This window comes from Fusarium proliferatum (assembly GCF_900067095.1).
Source record: "Fusarium proliferatum ET1 genome assembly, contig: FPRO_scaffold003, whole genome shotgun sequence".
Classification (NCBI taxonomy): domain Eukaryota; kingdom Fungi; phylum Ascomycota; class Sordariomycetes; order Hypocreales; family Nectriaceae; genus Fusarium; species Fusarium proliferatum.
Window position 1 is genome coordinate 3,709,573 of NW_022194792.1, and position 23,185 is coordinate 3,732,757.

Below are 23,185 nucleotides of genomic sequence, written 5' to 3' on the forward strand. Positions count from 1 at the left end.
TTGACCGATCTGAAGAGAACTGCCTTGTTCTCCCCTTCAGGCGCAGAGAATACCTTATGCAGCCTAACCCCATGAAAGTGATCCCAGATGACAATGCAGGTTAGTCTCTTCTTTGTTCAGCTGTAACTCCTACACACGTCAACTCCACGAGATAGCTTATATGATTAAGGTAGCTGAAGTATTTAGCCAGAGACTTCCGGATGCCGTTCTATAACATGGTCAGTCACTTCGCAATGTAACATGGCGAACATGAGCCATGGACTCGGAAGGCCTTGGCGCGAGATCAGCATCCAAATCTCCTTATGAGCATGGAACAGCCATAGACTGAGAGGATGGCCATAATTCGCGTTTTCATGTCGTACCAAAAGTACAATACCATGCGCCACCCCCTCTACGACTGCCGCAGTGCTGGCAAAGTAGACGTCGGCCTGTCCATCACTTATTTAGCCCCACCACACTTTTGACCAAAATTCGCGGCTGGCATATATCATCTCTGGCTTACGCAGTCTTGGTATTTGGCATGTTCATTCTCCTGCTACAAACTCCATATTGACTGCTCACGTACTCTGTTTTTCTCTCAAGTTAATACCACAGTCTTTCAACTACCAAATCTCACAGCATGGCCATGCCTCCAGAGGTCATAGTCGCCATCGTTGGTGTGTTAGTCAACGTCCCCGCCTTCATTCTCGTCTTTTGGCACTGTTTCTGCAGAAGAACACCGTCTAACTCTGCTCGAAACTCCGGTATTCTGCATTGTCTCTCAATTCTCTATTACCAAACTGACAGCCATTGTAGAAGAAGCCGTTCCTCTCCAGTCTCCTTCCTTGCGCCCTCGACGTCTCACCTTCGACACACAATACGCTGTGGCTTTCCCATGCACGCTTCCTCTCATCAACGTATCTACTCCTCGCCTTTGACACCATACCACACTCAACACTCTTTATTATACGATCAGTCTATAGTACATGTTCAATGGTCATCATTCTCAGCGTAACGGTTGACAAGAACGAAAGCGATTTGGCGAACTTTGGCACTTCTTATATAGACACAATACACAGTTTCATCACTCCCTTTCACTCCTCTTCAAAGTTGTCTTGAATCCCACAAATTCAACTTCCCCAGCCCTTCCATCCTCACTCTCAAACACCATCTCATCCAATCCCAGGAACTCATACGCAGCTCTATCTACCATCGCCCAACTCATACAACTCGCATCCTCCCAGAACAGCAACCCCTCCTGCATCCCAATCTGAGCCGCCGTGCCAATTCGAAACATTGCTCTCCACGCCATATTGTTCCCCGCTTTGAGATCTGTAGGATATAGTCGTCCAGATAGTGAGATTTTGGGCACGTTGGGGTTGAGCACTGAGAGGTAGTGAAGCCAATGTGTTGAGACGTCTGTTCCGCGGACTATCCACTTTGTGATGCTTAACCCTGGACCGTCGTCGTCAACATCGAGAACGAGAGTCGAGTTTGTATCTTCGTTGATGTATGTCCCTGCAAATGCCTTCTTTGCTTGGTCTTTACCCGCTGCTTCAAGTGCGGGCACAAGAACTTTTGTGATCATGGAGAAGAAAACGAGAGGAAGACCTCCCGCATTCTCAGGTCCTCCGACTAATACACTGATAACTATACCATAGTCTGGAATCATTGCAAAAATGGAATGATATGTTCCTATGTCGCCTCCTTTGGTGTAGACGTTGACCACACGTTCGTCAGAGGTCAGCTTATTAGATCGCACAATCTCCCACGGTGCGCCGATAAACTCGCCCCTGCCACTGGTAAAAGTCACAGGTTTGAGCCACTCGTTTGTTTCTGCCAGGTCTAAGAACTCGTGCTTGAGGATGGAAGATCCGAAAGCGAGGAGGTCTTTTGTTGATGAGTAGAACGAGCCAGCCCTGTACAAGTTAGCCAGATGTCAGGGCTCACAGATGTGATCAAACTTACGGACTCAGGATACCGATGGAGCTATTCCAGAAAGTATCATCAGGTCCAATGGCTCCCGCGGAGTCATCGGGTTTCGAATAAGTCGTGCTATTCATCCCTGCAACATCAAGAACATTCTTCTGCACAAACTCTTCATACGACTCTCCAGAAACTCTCTCTATGACCAAGCTCATAATGAAGAACGCGATGTTTGAGTACACGGGGTTTCCCCAAGGTGCAAAAGTCGGAGGTCGTTTGCCAAAATTGTCCCAGAAGTCTTGCCAAGTTAGTCAGAACCACAGGTATTGGTGTGTAGATACTCACCTTGAACATCACAGGGAGGAATTCCCACCAGACCAGCACATCCCAAGACATCATGCGCCGCAGGGAGACCGAGATCAGTCCAATTCCTAAAGCTCGTCAAATCCGTCGCCACTACCAAGCATTAGCACCGCCATTTCCTATTGAATGCAAAGCTTACAATCAGCAGGCATGCCTCCCATGTGCGATGCAAGAGCCTGCAGCGATACCTTGTCCCAATCAACAGTCGTAATAGCATTGTTCTCACTCTGCTGCTTATTCAACTTTCTCAATTCAGGAACATATTTCGTCACCGGCTCATGCAGGCCCACTCCCTTGAGCTTGAGCGCAGCGAGGGTAGTATACGCCTTCGAGATACTACCAATGCGATAAACCGAGTCGGCATCTATTTTGCTTGCGCCTCGAGGATCGAGATTTTCTGGCGTGTGATGGAAATCCAGCAAGGGTTTGTCCTCGTGAATTGATGTGACACCGACAGAGACAGCTGTGCTGTGCAGGAGGCTCGAATAGGCCTTTATAGTCTCTGTGATAGCCTCAATGGCAATTTTCACATTCTGATGTGAGCTTGGGTTAGTTGGTACAGGGAGGACTGGGCCAATTGGAGGACAATGGTAGTTCTTTGCAGCCAGTGCATCGCCAGTGAGTACAAGCAAAAGAGGGAGAGGCTGCACTAGGATCTTCATCATGCAAGGTACTCAGAGACTGAAGAGATGAAGGCAGGACTCAATCCGCTGAAAATGAATGGAATGGATGGGCTTTATATAAATAAGACGGCGCGTTATCCTCCCGCAAGGTATATGATCCCCCGCATAACATCCTGGCCCCTATGCAGTCCTCGTCAGTCTTGGCCTGGCGATCATGCTCTTTATCCCACTTACCCATTTAGGCATCATCCTGCGCCCCATAATGTTGAGAGCAGCTCAGCTACGAGACAAGTAGGTGGTTATAAGCAGCGATACATAGGCGACAGGAGTTAATGAATATGAGCCAGAATACTCTTTCAATTTAAAGATAGCTTTAGAATCATCTCGGGAGGTCTACCAAGATACGAGAATGGCTTCCTAGGTACTAACATACCCACCTAATTTTGGCCCCCAAAGGAATTCTGTGATTCAGTCGCTGGAAGGCAACAGTGAGGAGGTTTCAAGTAGTCAAACCAATAAACGAGGAAGAGAGTTAATCCCAACACTTTTGACTAATAAAACTCGTGCTTCGTGTAGTAGTGCCACTAAGCTTCTCGCTTTATAGGATCCGTCCGTCGCCATTGGTAACCATCCCAATATCCGGCGTATTGGTCCAAGATTGTATAATTGTTGTAATTTCTGTAATAATGGTACCTGATCCTCGGTGCAATGATCGTTGTGCCAAAGGGTGAAACGGGCCAGTTGTCTGAACTGCGTCTTCCAGAACTGTCATCACCTCGCCATTGCCATTACAGTGTAGATCTTAGACCATCCGGGTCTGCAATTGGTTGTTCTCCTCCCTCAGTGTTTTTAACTGCTTCTCAAACTCCTTATTGACCCAATCCCAGTATCCTGTCCAGGTGCTGGCGGCACCAGCGTTACTGGTAGCTGCTCCAGCGTTGCCAGTCATGGCCTTCATCTTCTCTCCCAGCAGCGAAGTAACTCTGAGAATGCTCTTGTTAGCTTCCTCTTGTTTCTCTACATCCTGCTTCACGGCATTATCCTTCAGCTTGACCGAGAGGACAGTTCTGTACGCCTCAGCGATCGAGTTCAAGCGTCGAGTCGTCTCATCGGGGTCGATCACGATCAGCTTGGTCACCATGAGATTGCAGAGCTGCCTAATATCATTATCATCCTTGAGACCAGCGATGACACGATCGTAAAAGTCGATGTTATTGATGCGACTGAATGCAGTCTCCATCAAGGCGTACAGTGTCTCATACGCGCTCTGTTAAAAGTTAGTTCCTGTTCACAACGAGTTCATCGTTAACGCACCTTTCGGACCTCCAGGCCATCGTCGACGGTGTGCTTGAAAGGGCCCATCATCACTTCCTTCACAAGTTCCTTCTTGATGACTGATTCTTGAAGAACAAATGGCATCAGTTCTCCCAAGTGCGGGTGAATTAGATCGGGCTTTGATCGAGCAGCTGTAGTGAGCGTGATCATTGCTAGTCGCCGAATATCCATATCGGTGTCTTGTAGCATTGTCAGAAGCATCTCAATTAGAACCTCCCGTAGCATCACGTCCAAAACCTCGTCACTTTCAGGAAGGGTATAGCGAACAGCCTGAACAGCCATCCCTCGAATACCCAGAGACTGGTCCTTCAGGAGAGCCTATGAAGAGTTAGAACATTCAGAACGTATGGGCTTCGGCCTGCATACCTGAAGCCGTGGAATGAAAACGGCAGGGTCAAGTGTGACAAGTCGTCCAACAGATTCAGCACAAACGACCTTGTTGTCGGCATTGTCGGAAGCCTTGAGAAGCTCGTCCCAGATAGCTGGGGCGTAGTTGCGTAGGTCAGTAGACTGCGCAGAGATCGATTGTAGGATTTCCTTGATGGACTGAATAAGGAGGTACTGAGTGTTTCCACCTTTCTGCATGGTCTTCAAGATGATGGGAAGGAATTCTGGAACATTGCCGGAGCCAGCCTGGCCAAGAGCCACGGCTGCCGAGAGAGACACCTTGTCTGGCTCCTTGTGGAACTGATCCAAGAAAAGATCCGGCTTCAACGTCGAGCTTGTTCCAAGTCTCTTTCCGGCTTCACCTAAAACGGCCAGGGCAAGACTGATTCGGGCTTCATCGTTCGTTTTAGCACTAGTATAGAGCTCCGTGACAAAGCTATCAAGCTTGACACCAACTGAGTCTCCGCCGGTAACGAGCAGAGTCCCAATAACTTTACCGACGACAGGAGGGTCACCTGCAACGCTGACGTTTTTCAAAAGTCCCTGCATGAGCCCCTGGCCGACTCCGCTCTCTCCAATGTTGCTGACTAGCACAAGAAGTTGGTCAAGAACGATTCCTGCGTGATGCTCCTTGAGCAGCTGCGAGATGGCGGCAATCATCTCATCAGTGACCACCAGCTCGGGGTGCTCGATCACCAAGTTTGCAAGGATAATTAATGTCGGTCCAAGGAGATGCGCGTCGCTGTTAACGATGATGGGCATCAAGTCGGTGACAATTCCTTGAATGGTATCCGGTTCGAGCTGACCCTTCGTGGCGGGCGACAAGACAAGGTTACGAAGAGCAATGATACTGGAGCCACGAAGCGACCGATTTGCTTTTCGTAGCTGTGCTGACAGTTCCAAACTGACATCTTGAACCCATGCCTTGTCCAGTTGTTCGGGGTTTCGGGCATAACGGGCAACGTTCTCCACAGCGCGGACGGCAGCAAGGCGAGTAGTCTCATTCTTCAGTCTCTCTTGCAAGACTTCCAGAGCAGTCTTCACCTTATCCTCAGTGAGAAGGGAAGGTCCCTCAGAGGTTGAATTTCGCGAAACAAGGACTCCTAATGCATGGATGGCGCGTTGGCGAACCTCGGCATCGGCATCCTGAGCGGAGGACCTGTCTATAATGACGGTATAAAGCTTTTCCAGCTCAGCCTTGTACTTGGAAGCAGCATTGCGTGATCTTGGTGGGGTAATCGTCTTAACCAGCTCCTCCACGGTGCGGATAGCCTCACTTGAGATCTTGTAGAAACGATTGTTGGCAGCAGATGCCACACCATCGACAATCTTCGTAAGATAGGGCTGTAGAAGAGTTGACGAATGAGTCTTTGCAATGTCACTGATCACGCTAAGAGCAGTGATTCTCAAAGTGCTTGGGGTCGCTGAAGAGGAGCCGGAATGGGACGCCACTTGAGTCGAGGCGGATACAGCACCAGCGGGCTGGATAGCCTCAATTATAGGTCCAATGACTTGATCAAAGTACTCAGCCAAGCCGCCATGTTGAACTGAAACTATGTCATCCAGAAGCTTTATAACTGCCTGCTTGGTAGGAATAGTCTTGCCCTTGAGTTGCTTGGTGGTTGCCTTAACGATGGACGGTGTAAGGCGAGCCAAGTCAGCTCGTGGACCGCTAGGAGGGATTTTCTCCAAGACGGGTGAAACCAATCCAGATCCTGACATGAATTGGGACGCAGAAGCGCCTCCACCACTACTCTGACGTCTTCTTTTCCTGCTGATGGGGATGCGGGTCTCGAATTCTGGCTCAAGATCATCTAGGGTGAGGTCTGTTGTGTGAAGTCCTTCACCAGTCTTGCGAACCAAGAGCGAAAGTGCCGAAATAATTTCAAGACGAACGTTCTCCTCTCGCTCAGAAATACGTTTTATAAGGTGAGGTGCCGTCTGGTTGTAAAGTACACCGTTCTCAAGCAGGTCACCACTGCCACGTGTTGAGATAACTGTGTAGATAGTCTTTGCAGCGCACCGTCGAACCTTCCAGCTGGCGTCATCGTCGTCGTCTTCAAAGCCATCGTCGGCATCGAATTCGTCGTCCTCATCCATTTCTTCATCTTCCTCTTCATCATCCATATCCTCGTCCTCGTCATCCACGTTGTAGTTGGGATCATATTTGAGATATCGCAGGCAGGCTTCTATAGTTTCATCTGTGAACGGGCGCATCTCTTGAGGGCATGAGGCCAAGAAGGCATCTAGGGCTACCAAAGCAGCTTCTCGGACCTCGTTGAAATCTTGCCCAAGATCGTCTCCGTCGCTAAGCGCATCGAGATGTTCTTGAAGCTCCTCCTCACTAAGTGCCTTGATAATCAAGGGTACAGTACCGGCAAGATGGGGTCCAAATCGTGCGGGAATCGACCGGGCCATACTACCGAGGATCGAGATGTATAATCTTCTGGTGACGGGGGTGATTTGCTTCGTTAGGCCAAGGGAGATTCGCCTGACTACTTCTTCCAGGTGCTCGTCAGACAAATAGACCGCGAGCATGGATATAGCAACGACAGCCCTCTTCTTGACAACTGATGTGCCTTTCTCGCTTTCGAGTAGCTGAATAACAACCTCTTGCATAGCCTCTACTTCAACCTGAACAAGCATAGGTCCAAAGCATCGGACAACCTCAATCAATACGTCGACAGCTTCTGCGTTGAGGTCGCCTTCATTTTGTAGGAGTCCTTCGGGGACAGGAGGAAGAGGGACCCTGGGGTTCTTTGGGACCTGGGTTTTGGGGCCGGGCCCAATAAGCCGGGGGATCAACACGCGGCTGATGGCGCTATATGCTTCCTGCACATCGTTTGTTGGTGGGAGGCCTGGGACTGGTCGAGGGAGAGCGATGATGACATTTCGCAGGGCAAGTGAAGGAACAGCATTGTCCACAGAATTCTTAAGCTTCAGAGTCGATAGCTTCTCGATCAAGGGAGCGATAACGGGCATCGGAATCTTGCCCACAAATGGGCCCAGGCTGATAGCCGTTAGCACTTCATAGATTGGATTGTCCGCTTGACATACCACTTCACTGCAAGGTTCTGCACCTCACCATTTTGATCGTCCAACACCTTGATGAGACTATCAACAGTACGAGCGGCGATATTATAGTCATGGTGCAGAAAGTCGGGCTTAGCGATATGCAGAAGTTGAAGTAAATCGTTTAGGGCCATGAAACGGAAGTCGGGGTCATTGTCACTGAGCTTTGTAACGTGACCCATCACCGCCTGCGGCGTGGCACTGATTTGACCAGAAGCCATACTGAGCGAGCTTCACGATGGTGTGAGCTTGATGGTTTCAGATCATAAGCGCGGGGTAACGGATGGAGGGGTATTGAGGAAGTTGATACTGTAGAAGGAGAAGATACGATCTTGGTCCGTTACAATTCAAAGATAATAAACTCAAAGTAACAGAAATGCTATTCGGAGTGATTGGTACAAAGATTGGGAGTTTGAGCTTCCTCTAGGCAGACGGAAGAAGGTCGGAGCTCTCGAGGTGTTGCCCCGCTATGACATCCGAGCTGTCACCCCAGTCGCGGGAGGGAAGATCGTCGGTGGTGGCCCGGCATTTCTTTGATCCGTTACGATCAACGACTGCACCAAGTCTATAGGGTATTCCCATTGGATTCACAAGTTTGACGAAAATGTACAATCGTATGACTTCAGGTCAGCCAATGTTACTAAAAGTAATTTGTCTGATAGACTCAAATTGTTGCACTAAATGAGCTTAGTAGGAGCTAATTCATAGTCAATAATGACTGTGCTTGTTAAATCTCGTTCCCCGTCTGCACATAGAATAAACGTTTACTCTAATCACCATAAGTTCCAGTACTCAGCATTCAGGGCATGTTTCTGCTTGAACGTCTGGTCGCGATTCAAAGCAATTCAACAGCTATTCGTCAAGCCACGAACAGTGATGTTGCTTTCAATAACACCGTTTGACAGCTGAATGGGGGTGATGGATTCACTATAAGAAGCACGCTCCTGGAACATGTTGGTTCTCTCACGTCTCAGAAAACACATAGCTATACAGCACCACCCACGACCATCATTTCAAAGTACTATAAAATACAGCTACCCAGATAAGATCATGCGATCTCTCTTAGTTTTCGTCTCCCTCCTCTCGCTAACGACGGCGAGCCATGTGTCTCGCAGCGCCCCAGATACAGATGGAGAATACTCCTGGGATTGTGGTCATGTAGGTTACTTCTCAACAATCTTGGAGTATTTCCATTTTACTTACATACAATAGATGGCCCCTTTCAGTGTATCAGACTGCAACGAGCTACTTGACTGGTTCAAGACTACTTCCAAAACTGGCTGGTTTGGTATCGGAAAAGCCAATGGCCTAGCCAAGTATTGGGGTTCTTGCCAGCTTTATATACAGCCCGGGCCCCTCGGACACTTTGCCCTCGAAATCCAGCAAGATGAGTTTGTGGATGTTGTGCATCAGGGGTTGGTGGATAAATGCCCCGATAAATTGACCCGAACCACAGTCAAGCCAAATAACAATACTTGGGTAGCCTATGTAACGGAGAAGGGCTGGGAGCCTCGTGATGACTTTTAGAGGGACCTATCATATCATTTAGGGTAGTGTCGGTTCCGCCGTTCAATAAAGTACTAATTATCCCAAGAGCTTAAAGGTTCAGGGGCTAGTTGACATCAACATGAGTTCGGCCTTGTCCATAGGTTCTTAGCTGCTTAGTCTCGAGGACAATGATTAGGATATCGATGTGACTTGTGTCGTTTTCTAGGTAGCCATCGTGCTCCGGTCGGATGATCAACAACAAAACCCCTTACGTCCTTCACAAGTACAAATCATCTCTCAGTTGTTATTAAGACCAAAGTTGAACCGCGCCTAGCTGTCGTTCACAAAGCATGCAACAAGCCTAGTGTTAAATGATGTTCAACAGCACATACAAATAACTCAGAGAGCAGCATGACTGACTTTGAGCTCCACTAAGGAAGTAGTGAATCGGAACACTGATGTGCATCTATTCAAACTGCGGCTCACACGACTAGTTGAGCTACCTAGTCAGAGGTAATTATATAGTGACTAAGTATGTGAATGAATGAGAGACATGAGGTGAATCAATAGAAATAAGATGTATATAAAGGGACTCCCTTCCCGCTCATCTAAGCAAGTGATTTCTCCTTAATTATAACCTAACTTATAAAGCCACCGCGTCATATTCGATCTTAAGAACACAGAAAAGCTCCATCTGACACAATGTGGTTCGTATTGACGTTCATGTCTCTTCTGTCTCTTACAGCCGCCAACTTTTTGCGTCACGACATGCTGGGCTGGAACCCATCATACAATTCGAGCACATACTACTGGGGATGCGGGACGAACACCACAGCCGCTCGATCAGATTGTGAGCACGCTCTCAATCGGTTTATTCATAATCCTTTTCTCACCGAAATCGAGAAGAATACAACCATATGGGCTTCGTTCAGATCCTGCAAAGTAACCGTGGGCACCAAAGAAAATTACGACTCTGTAAACGGCCCCGTTCAAAAGGATGAGTTTCGAGATATAGCGAACTGGGGGTTCGGATCATTATGTGATTTGGGAATGCAACGAACCTGGTTCACTCCACACAATCACACCTGGTATGCATATGTTACAGAAACGGCGTGGGACCTCGATGACCGCCTTTGAGATAACGGATGCATGGATGCTTGGTCACGAAGGAATTTGTTTCGGGGCTATCTTGGCAGTTCATAGGTTGATTGTACGTCTTGGTTACACAGATGGTTAGAAGCATCGGGGTGAGAAGAGGGGAACTTGGAGCCACAGTACTAAAGGATGGAAGTACTGGTGCACAAACCTGGCTTAGAGACCAGGTGAGGAGGCCTTATTCATTTCTGGGCACTGGGAACAACATCAGGACCAGGAGATATCGAACCAGACAATAAATACCTTGCAGGGTGCCAATTCTGCAAATTTATTGAGAATTCATTTGATGTTGATTAGCCAGCAGCCCAATTCTTACTGTGGTTTCGCAACAAAAAGGGTTGGGTCGTTAGTAGGAAGGTTACACAAAACGACAAAGATACAGTTTGACGTCAAACGTCAAGCTCCTACAGCCCAACAACATCTCTAGAATTATATGAGTCAACTCTTGCAAGACTTTTCGCTGCTCAAAGTAGACGACGTTTGCCCAAGGCGAGCTGCTTGTCAAGGCAGCTGCAAACACTGCTAGCAACTGCCAATCACCCGCGGGATGATTCACGGACAAACTGACAGTAAACAAACCTGACGGTAAACAAACTCTGCTAACTCCTCCTTATCTCTTCCATCCTGGTCAATTTTACTCTTGACGCCTTCTTCATCTTCGCGCTGATTTCTCACGATGTCGGAGCATTCCAAGCCAGGCTCCTCAGCGGAGTCCTCCAACGACATCGACATGGCCTCATATACGAGCGAAATCGACATGGTCTCAGATACGAGTGACATCGAAATGGCCTCGGATGCGAGCGGCGACGAGACGTCTCCCATCGAGAAACTTCCTCCCGAAGTTCTCTCCTATGCCCTCTCTTTCTTACCCGACAGAGCCTCTATCCGTGCTGCTATGCTCTCCGGCTCGAAGCTTTACAACGCTTTCAAACAACGTCCCGCCTACATTACATCATGCGTCCTCTTCAACTCCATGGAGGAACCCGTTTACCGGGAAGCCGTCGTGACCTTCAACATGAAAATGGCAGAATGGCAGGGCCTCAAAGCTGGCATCAAGGCTATCAATCGCGTCTATTCCAGTGAACAGCAGCGCATCTACAGCCAGTTCCTCACCCTCGACCGAGTTAAGAAGATGTGGCGCCTTCATAAAGCTGTTGAATACTTCGCAAAACGTCTTCCTTCGTCCCTAATTAAAAAGCATCCAGTCGTCAAGTACAGAGGTGCATTCTCTATCAACACTAATGTTCGGGTGCGCTTTCAGCGTGCGCTGTATCGCTTGGATGCGTGTTTGAACATCATGAAGCTCATGATTGCCTCGCATCTACATGACAATCATGGGATGAACAGACCCCCGACCGAAGAGGAGCATAAGGAGGCTCACTGGGTTCATTGCCTGAAGGATTTGGAGGAACATCGCATTCTCAAGGCTTTTCACAGCCAGTACTCTGCCGTGGAGATTGAGCAGCTGACTAGCATCTGCGGCATCTTGGTTACTGAAATCGCACCTTGTAAGTCCCCTCATCAATAATGATTACATATGGTCTAATGGTTCCAGCTTTCAATACCTTTCTCGAACGAGATATCGAATTGGGTACCCAGCTACCATACTACATCAGCCATGCCCTGTGCCCTGGGTCAATGAGTCTCATTGCCCAAGGCCTCCCCTTTCTGAAAGACTTTCTGACTGCTGGGTCACGAATCGAAAGAGCGAGAGTTATGCGAAGTATCAATCCACCCATTGACTGGAACCCTCATCTCCCAACCAGGCCTCCTTTCCCCGGTAACGACGAGCATCTCACCTGTGTTGTCCACGATTACGAGGGGGCTCCGGGCAAATGGGCACGGATGGACACCCCAGACTTCATGATGCGTACCCCCTTCATCAAAGATCCCGACCCCGGGCCAGAGAACGCGTGGCATATCCTAAGTCGCTATGCAATTTTCCTGAACGAATCCGATGGAGAAGTCACCACTTACCAGTCACTTCCATGGGGGTATGTCTTCTGGGACATTGACATGTTCGACAAGGCCGAATTCATCAACATCAGAATCGAGGACCACAATGAATCCGGTTTCACCCTCAACGCAAGCCACCCGATCCACGCTACCTGGCAGCCCCTGGCTAAATGGGATTCACACACGGCTACTGACCGGTTGCTCATGTCCTGCCAGCAGAAGGTTCGCCTCAAGAACCGCGGCCAAACGGGATACTTCAACTATGACTCCTGGATTATGTCCGCTGAAGCGAGTATGTTCCACCAGTTGCACAGCATGTCCCGGGAAGACCTTCAGAATTTCGTTCAAAGCGTAGAGACGCCTGAACTACTGCAGCAGTTTCTCATAAACATGGAGGCTTCGCACCCAGATATTGTTCAAATGGCCATTGATTTGTCGGCAGCTGGAGCTTTGAATGCTTTGGTGGCTCCAGCTCCTGATGAGGATGATGAGGATGAGGATGATGTGAACTGATAATTCGAAGCTACCACATTTGAATTGCGTTTGAAGGAACCACCTTCAAGGCAACGAAACGTCAGCTTGGGTGGGCTCTTCGCAGTACCTCAAAGCGCATTTCGTGATCTACTAACTGTGCAGCTCGACAAAATTTCAGTTTGGCTTTTTCTTACATCAGGCTCCTCAGCCTTTTATAATTCATCAGAAATTCGGTTTGGCTTTTCCCATCAAGTTCGGGTCTATGATCGCGAAACAGTGCTATTTGACTGACTAAAGGTCTCGGGTATATGAGACCGGCTCAGCCATGTATCACAAATTCGCTATGAGAGGCATTTGAGACTCGGTAGTTACCACGATCTCATAGATAGCTGAAGTGTTTCATGAATTGTGTCTTCTAGATGATCAATGATAATCTGTCTAGCCTGTTAACCGTTCGTCTCTCTGTGGGCGCGTAGATGTAGACTACAAAATCTTCAGAAGTACCAGATCTCACTCTAAGGTCCCCAGGCATCCCACATGTCTTCCACATCCATTGCACTCTCTACAAATGCATCTATATCGCCTCTTCCCATAGAGTACCAAAGCGCTGCCTCGTCTTCATCTTCATCTTCATCAGAGCCCGAATCATCTTCCCATTCTTCTTCTCCAACAAGTTCCCAAACAGCTTTATCCTCGCCCTCCATGTCTTCCCTCTTGAATGTGTAGTGATCCCAGTCAATCTCCTTAAGATTCGGCACGACCATGGACTTTTTGTTCCAGAATTGGTTGAGTCCCGCGATGAGGTTGTCCTTCGATGTTGTCTTTGCAGGCGCGTTTGGCTGGAATTCCCGGACCTTGAGGTATTTGAGTCTTGAGTGTGTGACGCCGGTGTCCAGAGTCGAGATCGGAAGAGGATGGCCCGACAGGCATAGGCGCTCGGGTGACCCAACGGCGTGTAAAAACGCCTTTAAAGTAAGTGAACCTTCTTCCATGCGTCCTCTGTGAAAGACAAAAGTGACATCGAGGAGATTGAGATTAGGGAAAGCTTTGAACTGGTCCTTATAATTATCGAGATTCTTGTCCCCCAGAAGCATTGTCGATGCCAGTTCGAAACCTGGTGGGAACGAGGTCAAGCTCTCTGGTCGCTCTGAACCAGTCACGCAGCGGACGATAAGTTCTCTCACGGGCCGGTTCTCTTTGAAGCTTCCATTGAAAAGCATCAAAACAAACTCCATGTCAAGGTCGATGTCGTTGAGTTGTAGGCTATACAAGTTCTCCCACAGGTTGATGTGCGGGGTGAAAAATTGTGCTTGCTTGCTCTCCTCAAACTCTGCCTTTTCGGTGCTGAGTTTCTGCAGCTTGGGCATGAGAGGGAGGCCGTCGTGTACCGCCTTGCACATAATGTGGTCCAGTATGAAGGCTTTTGGGTTGTTGTTGCAATCCCGCCAGGTAAAGCTGGTGACGTTTGGCGACAAGAAGAGGATAGAGGCAAACAGCAGTTCCAGAATGCCATCATGCTTGAAATCGGGAGAAAACATGAATCGCTGTTTTGTTCGCTCCAACATACAAGCCGACCAAGCAAGTTTGTGAAGCCCAGCGCCATCGAGAAGACGCATCAGAGCAGGTTTGTCAGAAGGGCATCGCTTTGACCAAATCTTCTTGCATTCAGGCATTTCGAATTTCCTGACACGCGGTCCCACCAAATCAGCATAACAAAGAATGTACTGAACATGTTGGCGAAGTTCAGGTCTTTGAATGAGATTGATGAATATGTTTGTGACATCCTGGGGAGTTGTCAAGATGAGATTCCGATAGAGCAAGGGTTCCAAGACATCTCTGGTAGCTTTGGAGGTATAGGTCAATTTGTAGAGAGTAGTTGACGACTTGTCCATGCAGCAGTCGCACGAACTGTTGCTGTCTATTTGATGCTCGTGCTCAATGACGGACTCAGCAGCCAGAAGAGATCCGATGTGATAGAGAATGTCGACGGGCAGTCTTGGTATAAGTACAGGTTGTGGCACGCTTGCAGGCTGTTGCTCGCCTGAAGTCTCCATGATGAGCGGTTTGAAACAGTGGCCGTCGGAGCCAGTAGATGAATTAGTCTAGTAGATAGTGAAAATTGCAGGATGAAGCTTAGAGAGCGGATCGTGAACGTCAAGTCGACACGGTTTGAAGATGATGCAGAAGCAGAGATATTTCAACCACTTACCCACGGTAGGTGGGCTGTAACACCTTAGTGACTTGGTACCAAGGTCGGCGAAACCGCCTATAGGTATACCTTAGGTAATTAAAGGACAACCTCGTTCAGAAGCACATGATACGAAAAACACAAAATCACTCGAAATAATGCAATACTTCAGCTCTGCCTATCTAACCTAATCGAAAATCAAATCTCTGAAACCTCGTTAGGCCCTGAAGATTGACCAACTGCCGTACCGTACTGACCCAACTGCCAGAGCTCTCACTATGGCCCCACACCCCGCCATCCGTCCCGCTGTGGAAACCAACAGAACCTCAACATCAACAAACAAACCATTCACGATACCTCGATATCCTTCAAAATGGTAGCTGCCCCCTTCTCTAGGCACTTTGACCCTAGCTAACACTTTCAGAACAAAGACTCATCCTTCACGTTCGTTCACATGCACCGCTCCCGCGACGCAGACCTCTTCGAGGACTTCTGCAAGGACAAGCTCCCGGATGACGAGATCTACGTTCCGCCCGTTCACCAACCCATCAACCCGGAAGACGAAGACGATGTCGTTCCGGATCAACATGCTGCGTTTGGAATTCAGCGCGCTACTCAAAAGTCAAAGGAGCCTGCTTGGAAGGACTTGGGGCTTTCGGAGCTCATGAACAAAGGTCCTAGTATTGGAACTGGTGGAAAGCCGAAGGGGTCTGGGAGTGCTCTGCCGCGATGAATGGGATACACATTCTTGTCACTGATGTTTAAGCAAGGCGTTGGGCGTAGAATGGCTATAGAGAGGCACCATGGCAGCATGGTTCAATATTAAATCAGGCATGATATCACATCGCCAAAGACACAATTCGTCTCTATCAAATCCAGCCCATCATAAAAACTCCAAAACTCCATCTTGACCACTTAGTTCTTCCCCAAGAATCCCTCCCTCTCCAATACTTCCGGTCTGAACTTGACGAGAAAGACCGTCTTGCCAGGCCACATATCGCCCTCCGCAACTGTATGCGCCGTAACTTTTGCTGGGAAATCAGCTCCGTCGCAGACACCTTCCACAATACCGGCTACGTAGGCAGCGCAGTTCAGCTGGCTCATTTCTTTGGGTACGCTGATGTATTGGTTGACAAGAGGTTCGTTATCGATGATCATGTATTCTTCTGGTGTTTCAGGGTTGGCCGATTTCTCGAGTCGGTCTGCTTGACGACCGAAGAGGTGCTGCCAGATATTTTGCTTTATGAAGTGGAGGAGGGCAATGATGCTGAGTGGTCGAGTCTGCGTACGCGCTGGTTCGCGGAAGAGGAGAAGATCGAGGAGTTTGAGACCGATGGAGTGGCCTTGAAGATTAAGTCTGCACACAATTAGCTCCCGCACTCCATAAACAGGGAGGATACTGAACGTACCGCTGTTCAAGCTCCTGAATGCCCTTGACCCTTCTCTGCGCATACGTCACCATCTCGCCGAACAGATACGCAAAGCTCGCCTGGCTCAACTCGGCCGTCTTGGTCCTATTCAACGGGCGACTGTAGATATTTTTTCCATTGCTGGGGTATCGCAGGCCTGGGTCTTTGCTGCCGCTTGGTGTAGGCGTTGGCGCCACGGTGTTGGGGGGTTGGAGGTTGCTCATGATGGGCTGTGAGGCTGTCGCTGGAGCATTTCGCAGCTTCTGATAGTATCTGGGGTGTTCGTAGAGCTTGTAGGCGAGTTAGATCTAGCGTGGTTGTCGTGCTTTGGGGTTCGTTGTCGCACGTGTAAACGTGGGCTTGTCTGGAGGGTGAGGTAGAGGGAGGTGACATATGTGGAGACCTGAGTTTGCTGACCGAGCTACACCGAGAGTTCACCTTGATAAGTCAAATATCAACAACGGCACTTGAACATTCATCAACATCGCAAAAGAAAAGAAAGAATTTTAATTAATGAAAGTGAGGCATGGACTAATGAATTACTGATTATGCTCTAAGACTCCGTGTTCCGTCATCAAATTATTAGCAAGAAGCAAAGTCCAGCAATTATCATCCCAGTGCAGCCCCAAGCATCACCCGCCTCGGCGATGCATTTGTCGAAGTCCTTAGACTACTGGACAGTAACGACCTTGGACTTCAGCTCTTTCTGTTTCACAGTAGCCTCAATCCAGCCAGAGGCATCCTCAAGCGCCTTTCGAGGACTCTTCTTGCGCTTGAGCAAGAACCCCTGAATCTCCGCAGGCGAGAACATGCCCTCCGGGATCAGTTGTCCAAACTCCTGCGAGATCTCTTTGAGTTCTTCGATCGAAAGAGTCGTCTCTTTTCCTTTGTTATCCACGAGACTGTGGATACTGCCATTCTGTGCCTTGGGTGCGGCAGGTTTGGTCTTGGACATTGGGACTGGCTTGTTACGCGACATCTCGTACATCCGGTAAAAGAGCTCCGATGCCTGTGCGCTGGTTGCGTTCTTGAAACCAACTTGCACATCGACTCGTCCCGGTCGAATGAGAGCCTCATCAAGGGACTCGGGTTTGTTGGTGGTCATGATGAGGATGCGACCTTCATGCGAAGCAACGCCGTCAATGGCGTTGAGAAGTCCAGAAAGTGAAATACTTTCCACAGTCAAGATGTTATTAGTACCCCTGTTGCTAGTATTCTCTCTGTCTCTTCTGTTTCGCCGTCGCTTTCTGCGTCTCTTTCTGTCCTCCTCGGAGCTGTCGGTATCGCTGTCGGAGGAGTCTTTGACCTTTTTGGATTTCTTCTTTTCTTTCTTCTCCGCCTTTTCTGGCTTTTTGCCTTTGACATCGCCGCTCTTCTCTGCGGTAGCGTCTTCATTCTCCTCTTCGTCTTCTTCGCCGTTGGGACGACGAAGACCAGCAGTGTCGATGTCTTCCAAAAGGACAACACATCGGCGAGGAAGTCTAGTGAACAAGACTGCCAGATCCTCTTCGCTGACGGTAGGATCTTGAAGACTGATGACATAGATATCGATGCCGAAAACGCCAGCCAATGCAAATGAAAAACTTGTCTTGCCAGTGCCAGGTGGTCCGTGAAAGAGATAACCACGGCGGAGAGGAATACCTCGAGAAGCATACCACTTAGGAGTTCCGGGGTGCAAATACTCATTGATGTCTCGCAAAACGTCGTGCTTCTCTTCATGTTCGAGAATCACAGTTCTCATTGGTCTGATGGGTCTCCGGGCAACTTGCTGCCACATGCTCCAAGCATCACGGCGACTTTCTTTTATTCTGGGGCGGTAGATGGTCGTCTTGTGGCGAGTGTCGAGGAAATAGGCTGTTTTGGCATCTGCAAGAAGTTGCTTGATAGGGTCTGCGAATCGTTAGTTAAGTGTCGATTCAAGATCAGCGATATTTAACTTGCCAATAGACCTGCCGAAGCAAGATATTTTGAGCTCCTCAACATCCTTGGTCCCTCCCCAACCGTTGGTACTTTGCAGAGACTCTCTCTTCCGGTTGACCCGAAAGTACGTCCTGTCATGCCAAAACCCTGTCGTGCCCATCGCTGGGACATATCGTGGGTTCTGGGGGGGTGTCAGTGACGGCAAAAGGCACGAGCACGAAAACTTACACATCTAGCTGCGTCGCTGGCAAAGTTGAGATACTTGGGCGAATCTTCACCGTCTTCGACAGTATTTGTGGCTAACACGTCTGCTTGATCTTCTTCCTCGTCCCAAGCACTCTTGAAGACGGTCTGGGCTGTGAGATGACGATTAGACGCAATGTCTTGCTGCTCCGACAGGAACTGCATGAGCGTAGAATAGATCTGATCATTCTCGCTAACGTATATGGTACACCTGAAGTATGTGTGAAGGATGTTGTCGACCGCTGCATATACTTGATCAAAGAGTTTGGACAAGCCCCAGAAACAACCGAGAAGGGTGAGGAGGATAGATGGGTCAAGACCCAACTGAGCGCCCACGAAGCGGTAGACAAATAGGAAGAGCTGGAGCAGAGGCGATGCTTGGCCTGCGGAAACAAGAAAGGTGTCCATTATTCCGGGGAATGATGAGGAAGAGTTTAGTGGTTGGGCGGTGCTGTTCATGGCTTGGAGAAAAGGAGACCAGCCCATCTTGCTCATCTTTGTGATGTCCATGGTGTATGAGGGAGTGAAGTTGTTCAGGCCGTGATAAGGCAGTTGTAGATTGGATTCAGGCCTGCAGAGGCTCTTCTTCCTGTTGGAGAAGATGTTTATGCGGATGCAAGTGCTTGAACGACTGATCCAATAAAGGCCCTTTCTTCCTCGGACGAGTTAGATGCAAGACTGTGCTGGCAGGGTCACACAACTTCTCCTCGGGGCCTCCTTTTATACCTGAAATGAGGAAGAGAAGAAGAGCATATGACCTGACCCTCGGGTCCGGCCCAGCTCTGAGTTGGTGTTGCTTGAGGAGATGCTGATGCTGTTGCTGTTGCTATGGGTGAAGTGAAGATCAGGCTGTGGTTAAGAGAGGCTCGAGAATGCCTTGTTATGCACTTTGGGCGCGTAGTATGCAGCTCGAACCCATAGAAAGAACCCTGTATTTATATCAGTGATAATGTAGGTTGGTTTCCTCCTGGTCCGAATCCTTTGGGAAGTGGTTAGGTCATGTTGGGTCATGTTACCAAGCAAAAAAGCACACTTGTTTTCTTTTTGCCCTACGTACATGACAATTACCTAGGTAGGTAGTTTACGCACTTCCCGTACGTACACACATAATCTGCCTAGATTTTAGGCTCTACCAAGACTGTTTATATTCCTGTTTTCGTGAATACGTGCACGGGGGTTTGATCCAAAATAGACTATACCACTTTGTGTAACGATCGAGTACTCTCCCGGACCAAACCATAACCAAGTGTGACTCAAAACAATTCTTGGCCATGGGAATAAGCAAATGAAAGTGTTTTCACTCTTGATGTGGGGTTGATCCGACGAGTTTGTTGTGCATGAATTGCGTAGGTCGCGCTCATTGCCTAGGTATCTCTACAGAGTGTGTGAGTGCCAATTCCTGTGAGTGGCTAGATTTCTCATTTTGAGGCACCGCATCCAACAAGAGGCAAAACCAACAGGCAGCATTAACGCTACGAAAGATGGAGGTTGTTTTTGGCCTGCTTTTCGGGTCAGATGTGTCTTGTTTTTTTGTTTGGATCTTCTGTAAACAAAAAAAATAACTGTCAGCCTTTAGCAGAATTGGGGAGACTTCACTCCGATTACGACGACTTACATGCCATTCAGCCTTGTGTCGTGCATCTTCACCCTGGACCTACAGGCAAGAAGAGGGGTTTGAAAGAAATGGGCATAAGCTGGAGTGTTCAAATGACCTCGGCTTTTCCTATTGTGTCTTTGTATACCTCCAGGCTTGTTTAATTTGGAATACATGTCGCGAACCGCTGCGCCCGAATAAGCTTGGGGGTGAGTGAGGCTCTGTTGCACTTTGTGAATTGTCATATCACTAGGACTTGGTTACATTTGGCCTTATGTCAGTTGCATATGAATAAGACTGGTGAACAGGCCCGGAGAATTCTTTCAGAAATGATTGGTGCGTGGGACTCATACTCAGCCATGGTGGACATGAACGCTTGTGAATACTGATACAGGTGCGCCGATACGCCAAGCGCCCTCTGGAGTATCACCCAGTGATGCAAGACACGAAGTAGAGTGAAGAAGTGAACATGAGTGATCCAAGTCAATCGCCCTTGATATAGTAGATTATTCACTATCAACACCATCCCGAATCTCAGTGAGCTGATTCACGGGCTCCATTCGAGCATTGCCCTTTTCCGTCTAATTTTTGTCTCCTGCTGACCAACCTGAGGGAAATACGAAAAATGTCTATAACATGCCTACTATGCGAGCAGGCGTCCTCAGAACTGTATAAACCGGTCGATCCCCCACGATAGCCTGCTCTAGTTTAGATGAGGCTCAACGCCACTCCGCCCTAGCACATAGACACACGCTCAACCTTCTATCACCTCACCCAAAAACACGCGAGATATCACCGTACACCTAGGCTGCAACAGGCTGCTCCTCCAGCTTAGTCTCCGCCAACTTCTCCTGCACATCCTTAACACCAGCATCTTCACCAAACTTGAATCCCTTGACACTGACATCCGTGCCACCCGCGAGGTAATCCTCACTTTCACCAATCTCCTTGCCAGCTGCCTCCCAGCGTCGGTACTTTTCGTCACGCTTCTGGCCGCACAGCTCGTTCAGTGCTGGCCAGTATGTCTCGTGGTCATACTCAAAGTCCATATCACCGCCCCAGTCGAGGCTCCACAGCTGCTCAGGAGGAACATACTGCTTCATGTCTTCGTTGAACTTGAGCTTCTCGCGCGTCACGGGGTCGATGAAGGGGGTGATGATTTTGAAGAAACCCCATACGATCCACGGTACTGATATCGTCAGTTCTGTTCTTCGTTACAAGAGATACACAGTACTCACCGTTGATGATGAGAGCCTTGCCTAGTCTCTCAGGATAGTGGTTCTGCAGAATATGCAACACCTCTCGCGCAACAGATACGGGCACACTCGTGTTCTTGCGCTCCTTGCTGGGCTTGAAATTGATCATGAGGCTCAGCATCTCCACTCCAGGCGGCATAAGATCCGTCACCCGCTCGACCATGTAGAACAAGTGATGCAGCTGTCGGGGACTGGTATCCGTGTTTTGTCTCGCCGGGTTAAGATACTGACAGGGCCGACCCTGACGATCATACCCAATGATCATCTGCTTTCCGGTCTCCTGCTCAGGTGAAATGTACTCAGGCGTGAAACCCTCAAGACCGTACTCTCGACGCCATGCGAGAGTTGCCTTGAGCCGCTTGGCAGAGTCGTCCACTGACCACTTTGTAGCGCGGAGATAACGGAGGAGACACTCGCGGGTGAGCCATGAGCGCTCGTGGTCAGTGATGGGGCCTGATTTGTCCTCCTCATCGGCTTTCTTCTCGCATTGGATCTCGGTGATACCCTTGACTTGCTCTAGCAGAGCCTCATACTTTGTCTTTTGCTCATCTGTCAATTCCGGCCTTGGGAGAGGTTTGCTGTTGGGTCCTGGGCTGGCAATTGGTGTCTTTCGAGGACCAGGCGTGTTTTCTGTTGAGCTCGCCATTTTCAGGACTTTTCTTGAGGTCGAGCTTTGAAAGGGTGAAGGAGATAAGTTGAGTCTCACCGCTCGATCAACCTGAGTAATTAGTCAAGGCTGACGAGTCTATGATGAGCAAATCCGCCAAAAGATGTCCGCAGAGACTCCAATTCAAGTCTCTTGTCAGTCTCTTTTCACTGATACAATCAACAGAGACAGAATTGAAGGAAAAAGTCAGAATCAATCTCTCATCTCAACTCAGGAGAAGATAAATTGATGGCTTTATCCATTCACGAATTAGGTGACTTGGCAACGGGCTCAACAAGGAGCCGCACACGAGCCAGCCAATCCCCTTCCAATCCCACAACGAATTGACCTGCGGGACCGGCTTCCGCTAGCTGCAATTACAGGGGCCTTCCAGTAATTTTCAGGGGACTTCGGATGATGCGGGGCGTCTATCCTCCATCCATCGCGCGAAGTTGGCCTCCAGCTTGAGACAAATGCAGGCTGACATGCATTTTGATGTATGCAACCGCTCCAAAGCTCGTAATCGTATTCTTTATACCAACACTTATCGTCAACTTGTGTTGTTCGGGTATTTCGTATTTCGCTTCCAACAAACGCTGTAGTCGCCAGGGTGATAATATCAATGTAGGCCACTTACAAGCGACTTACCCTATTCTTCTGGATATCGGGATGCACAGGTCGACAATGATGCATTATGGCATGATCAATCTCGCTTTAGGGTGAATTGACTTTATCATCTCAGTAGAGCCTCCGAAATCTACATTTGAGATAACCAAACAAGGGCAGCCCACCGCTAGAGCTCATCATATCTGTCAGCTCCTGTCACTTCATGTTGAGAGCTATAAGTCGACATTTAAAGTCACATACTAGATTGCCCGACACTTCAATGTCTTATATTTTCCTTTATCTCTCTTTCATCATCAGCTATTCCCAGCATCTCTTTCTCCTTGGGTGACCAAACGTCTATCATAAATGTCCACAATCCTCTCATGTGTCCATGTCAATGTCTAAAGTACTTCCAGCTATCAACAAAGACAAGAAATGTAGTAAAATAACTAGTCTATCGCCTGCGCACGCCCTTATCCGTGATACTCACCATCACATCCGCATTCCTTTAGAAGTCTCCCCAACCTGCTTTTTACTCCGATAAATCATCAATCCAACTCGTTCA

The 23,185-nt window shown here is 48.7% G+C and overlaps 11 protein-coding genes across 11 annotated transcripts; 5 read left to right on the forward strand and 6 right to left on the reverse strand.

The window, feature by feature from the left end:
- Positions 1 to 619: 619 nt before the first annotated feature.
- FPRO_05815 (uncharacterized protein) lies at positions 620 to 917 on the forward strand (the record flags this gene model as incomplete). The annotated part of the gene is made up of 2 exons (XM_031229340.1): positions 620 to 743; positions 796 to 917. 2 exons carry the CDS (start codon positions 620 to 622, stop codon positions 915 to 917), a joined length of 246 nt encoding a protein of 81 aa, XP_031079586.1.
- Positions 918 to 1,063: 146 nt separating this feature from the next.
- FPRO_05814 (uncharacterized protein) lies at positions 1,064 to 2,930 on the reverse strand (the record flags this gene model as incomplete). Its single annotated transcript, XM_031229341.1, has 4 exons — positions 1,064 to 1,898; positions 1,948 to 2,203; positions 2,251 to 2,361; positions 2,408 to 2,930. The coding sequence occupies 4 exons, from the start codon at positions 2,928 to 2,930 to the stop codon at positions 1,064 to 1,066; spliced, it is 1,725 nt and encodes a 574-aa protein (XP_031079587.1).
- A 763-nt stretch (positions 2,931 to 3,693) lies between these two features.
- Positions 3,694 to 7,906, reverse strand: FPRO_05813 (related to TBP (TATA-binding protein)-interacting protein TIP120; the record flags this gene model as incomplete). The annotated part of the gene is made up of 4 exons (XM_031229342.1): positions 3,694 to 4,158; positions 4,206 to 4,544; positions 4,593 to 7,623; positions 7,671 to 7,906. 4 exons carry the CDS (start codon positions 7,904 to 7,906, stop codon positions 3,694 to 3,696), a joined length of 4,071 nt encoding a protein of 1,356 aa, XP_031079588.1.
- An 829-nt stretch (positions 7,907 to 8,735) lies between these two features.
- FPRO_05812 (uncharacterized protein) lies at positions 8,736 to 9,212 on the forward strand (the record flags this gene model as incomplete). Its single annotated transcript, XM_031229343.1, has 2 exons — positions 8,736 to 8,843; positions 8,898 to 9,212. 2 exons carry the CDS (start codon positions 8,736 to 8,738, stop codon positions 9,210 to 9,212), a joined length of 423 nt encoding a protein of 140 aa, XP_031079589.1.
- Positions 9,213 to 9,875: 663 nt separating this feature from the next.
- Positions 9,876 to 10,310, forward strand: FPRO_05811 (uncharacterized protein; the record flags this gene model as incomplete). The annotated part of the gene is made up of 1 exon (XM_031229344.1): positions 9,876 to 10,310. The coding sequence occupies one exon, from the start codon at positions 9,876 to 9,878 to the stop codon at positions 10,308 to 10,310; it is 435 nt and encodes a 144-aa protein (XP_031079590.1).
- Positions 10,311 to 11,004: 694 nt separating this feature from the next.
- On the forward strand, positions 11,005 to 12,797 carry FPRO_05810 (uncharacterized protein; the record flags this gene model as incomplete). The annotated part of the gene is made up of 2 exons (XM_031229345.1): positions 11,005 to 11,836; positions 11,884 to 12,797. 2 exons carry the CDS (start codon positions 11,005 to 11,007, stop codon positions 12,795 to 12,797), a joined length of 1,746 nt encoding a protein of 581 aa, XP_031079591.1.
- A 476-nt stretch (positions 12,798 to 13,273) lies between these two features.
- FPRO_05809 (uncharacterized protein) lies at positions 13,274 to 14,812 on the reverse strand (the record flags this gene model as incomplete). The annotated part of the gene is made up of 1 exon (XM_031229346.1): positions 13,274 to 14,812. The coding sequence occupies one exon, from the start codon at positions 14,810 to 14,812 to the stop codon at positions 13,274 to 13,276; it is 1,539 nt and encodes a 512-aa protein (XP_031079592.1).
- Positions 14,813 to 15,319: 507 nt separating this feature from the next.
- On the forward strand, positions 15,320 to 15,679 carry FPRO_05808 (uncharacterized protein; the record flags this gene model as incomplete). Its single annotated transcript, XM_031229347.1, has 2 exons — positions 15,320 to 15,322; positions 15,371 to 15,679. The coding sequence occupies 2 exons, from the start codon at positions 15,320 to 15,322 to the stop codon at positions 15,677 to 15,679; spliced, it is 312 nt and encodes a 103-aa protein (XP_031079593.1).
- Positions 15,680 to 15,861: 182 nt separating this feature from the next.
- On the reverse strand, positions 15,862 to 16,579 carry FPRO_05807 (uncharacterized protein; the record flags this gene model as incomplete). Its single annotated transcript, XM_031229348.1, has 2 exons — positions 15,862 to 16,303; positions 16,356 to 16,579. The coding sequence occupies 2 exons, from the start codon at positions 16,577 to 16,579 to the stop codon at positions 15,862 to 15,864; spliced, it is 666 nt and encodes a 221-aa protein (XP_031079594.1).
- A 446-nt stretch (positions 16,580 to 17,025) lies between these two features.
- FPRO_05806 (uncharacterized protein) lies at positions 17,026 to 19,028 on the reverse strand (the record flags this gene model as incomplete). Its single annotated transcript, XM_031229349.1, has 3 exons — positions 17,026 to 18,245; positions 18,297 to 18,456; positions 18,504 to 19,028. 3 exons carry the CDS (start codon positions 19,026 to 19,028, stop codon positions 17,026 to 17,028), a joined length of 1,905 nt encoding a protein of 634 aa, XP_031079595.1.
- A 1,887-nt stretch (positions 19,029 to 20,915) lies between these two features.
- On the reverse strand, positions 20,916 to 22,014 carry FPRO_05805 (uncharacterized protein; the record flags this gene model as incomplete). The annotated part of the gene is made up of 2 exons (XM_031229351.1): positions 20,916 to 21,301; positions 21,351 to 22,014. The coding sequence occupies 2 exons, from the start codon at positions 22,012 to 22,014 to the stop codon at positions 20,916 to 20,918; spliced, it is 1,050 nt and encodes a 349-aa protein (XP_031079596.1).
- Between the last annotated feature and the right edge of the window lie 1,171 nt (positions 22,015 to 23,185).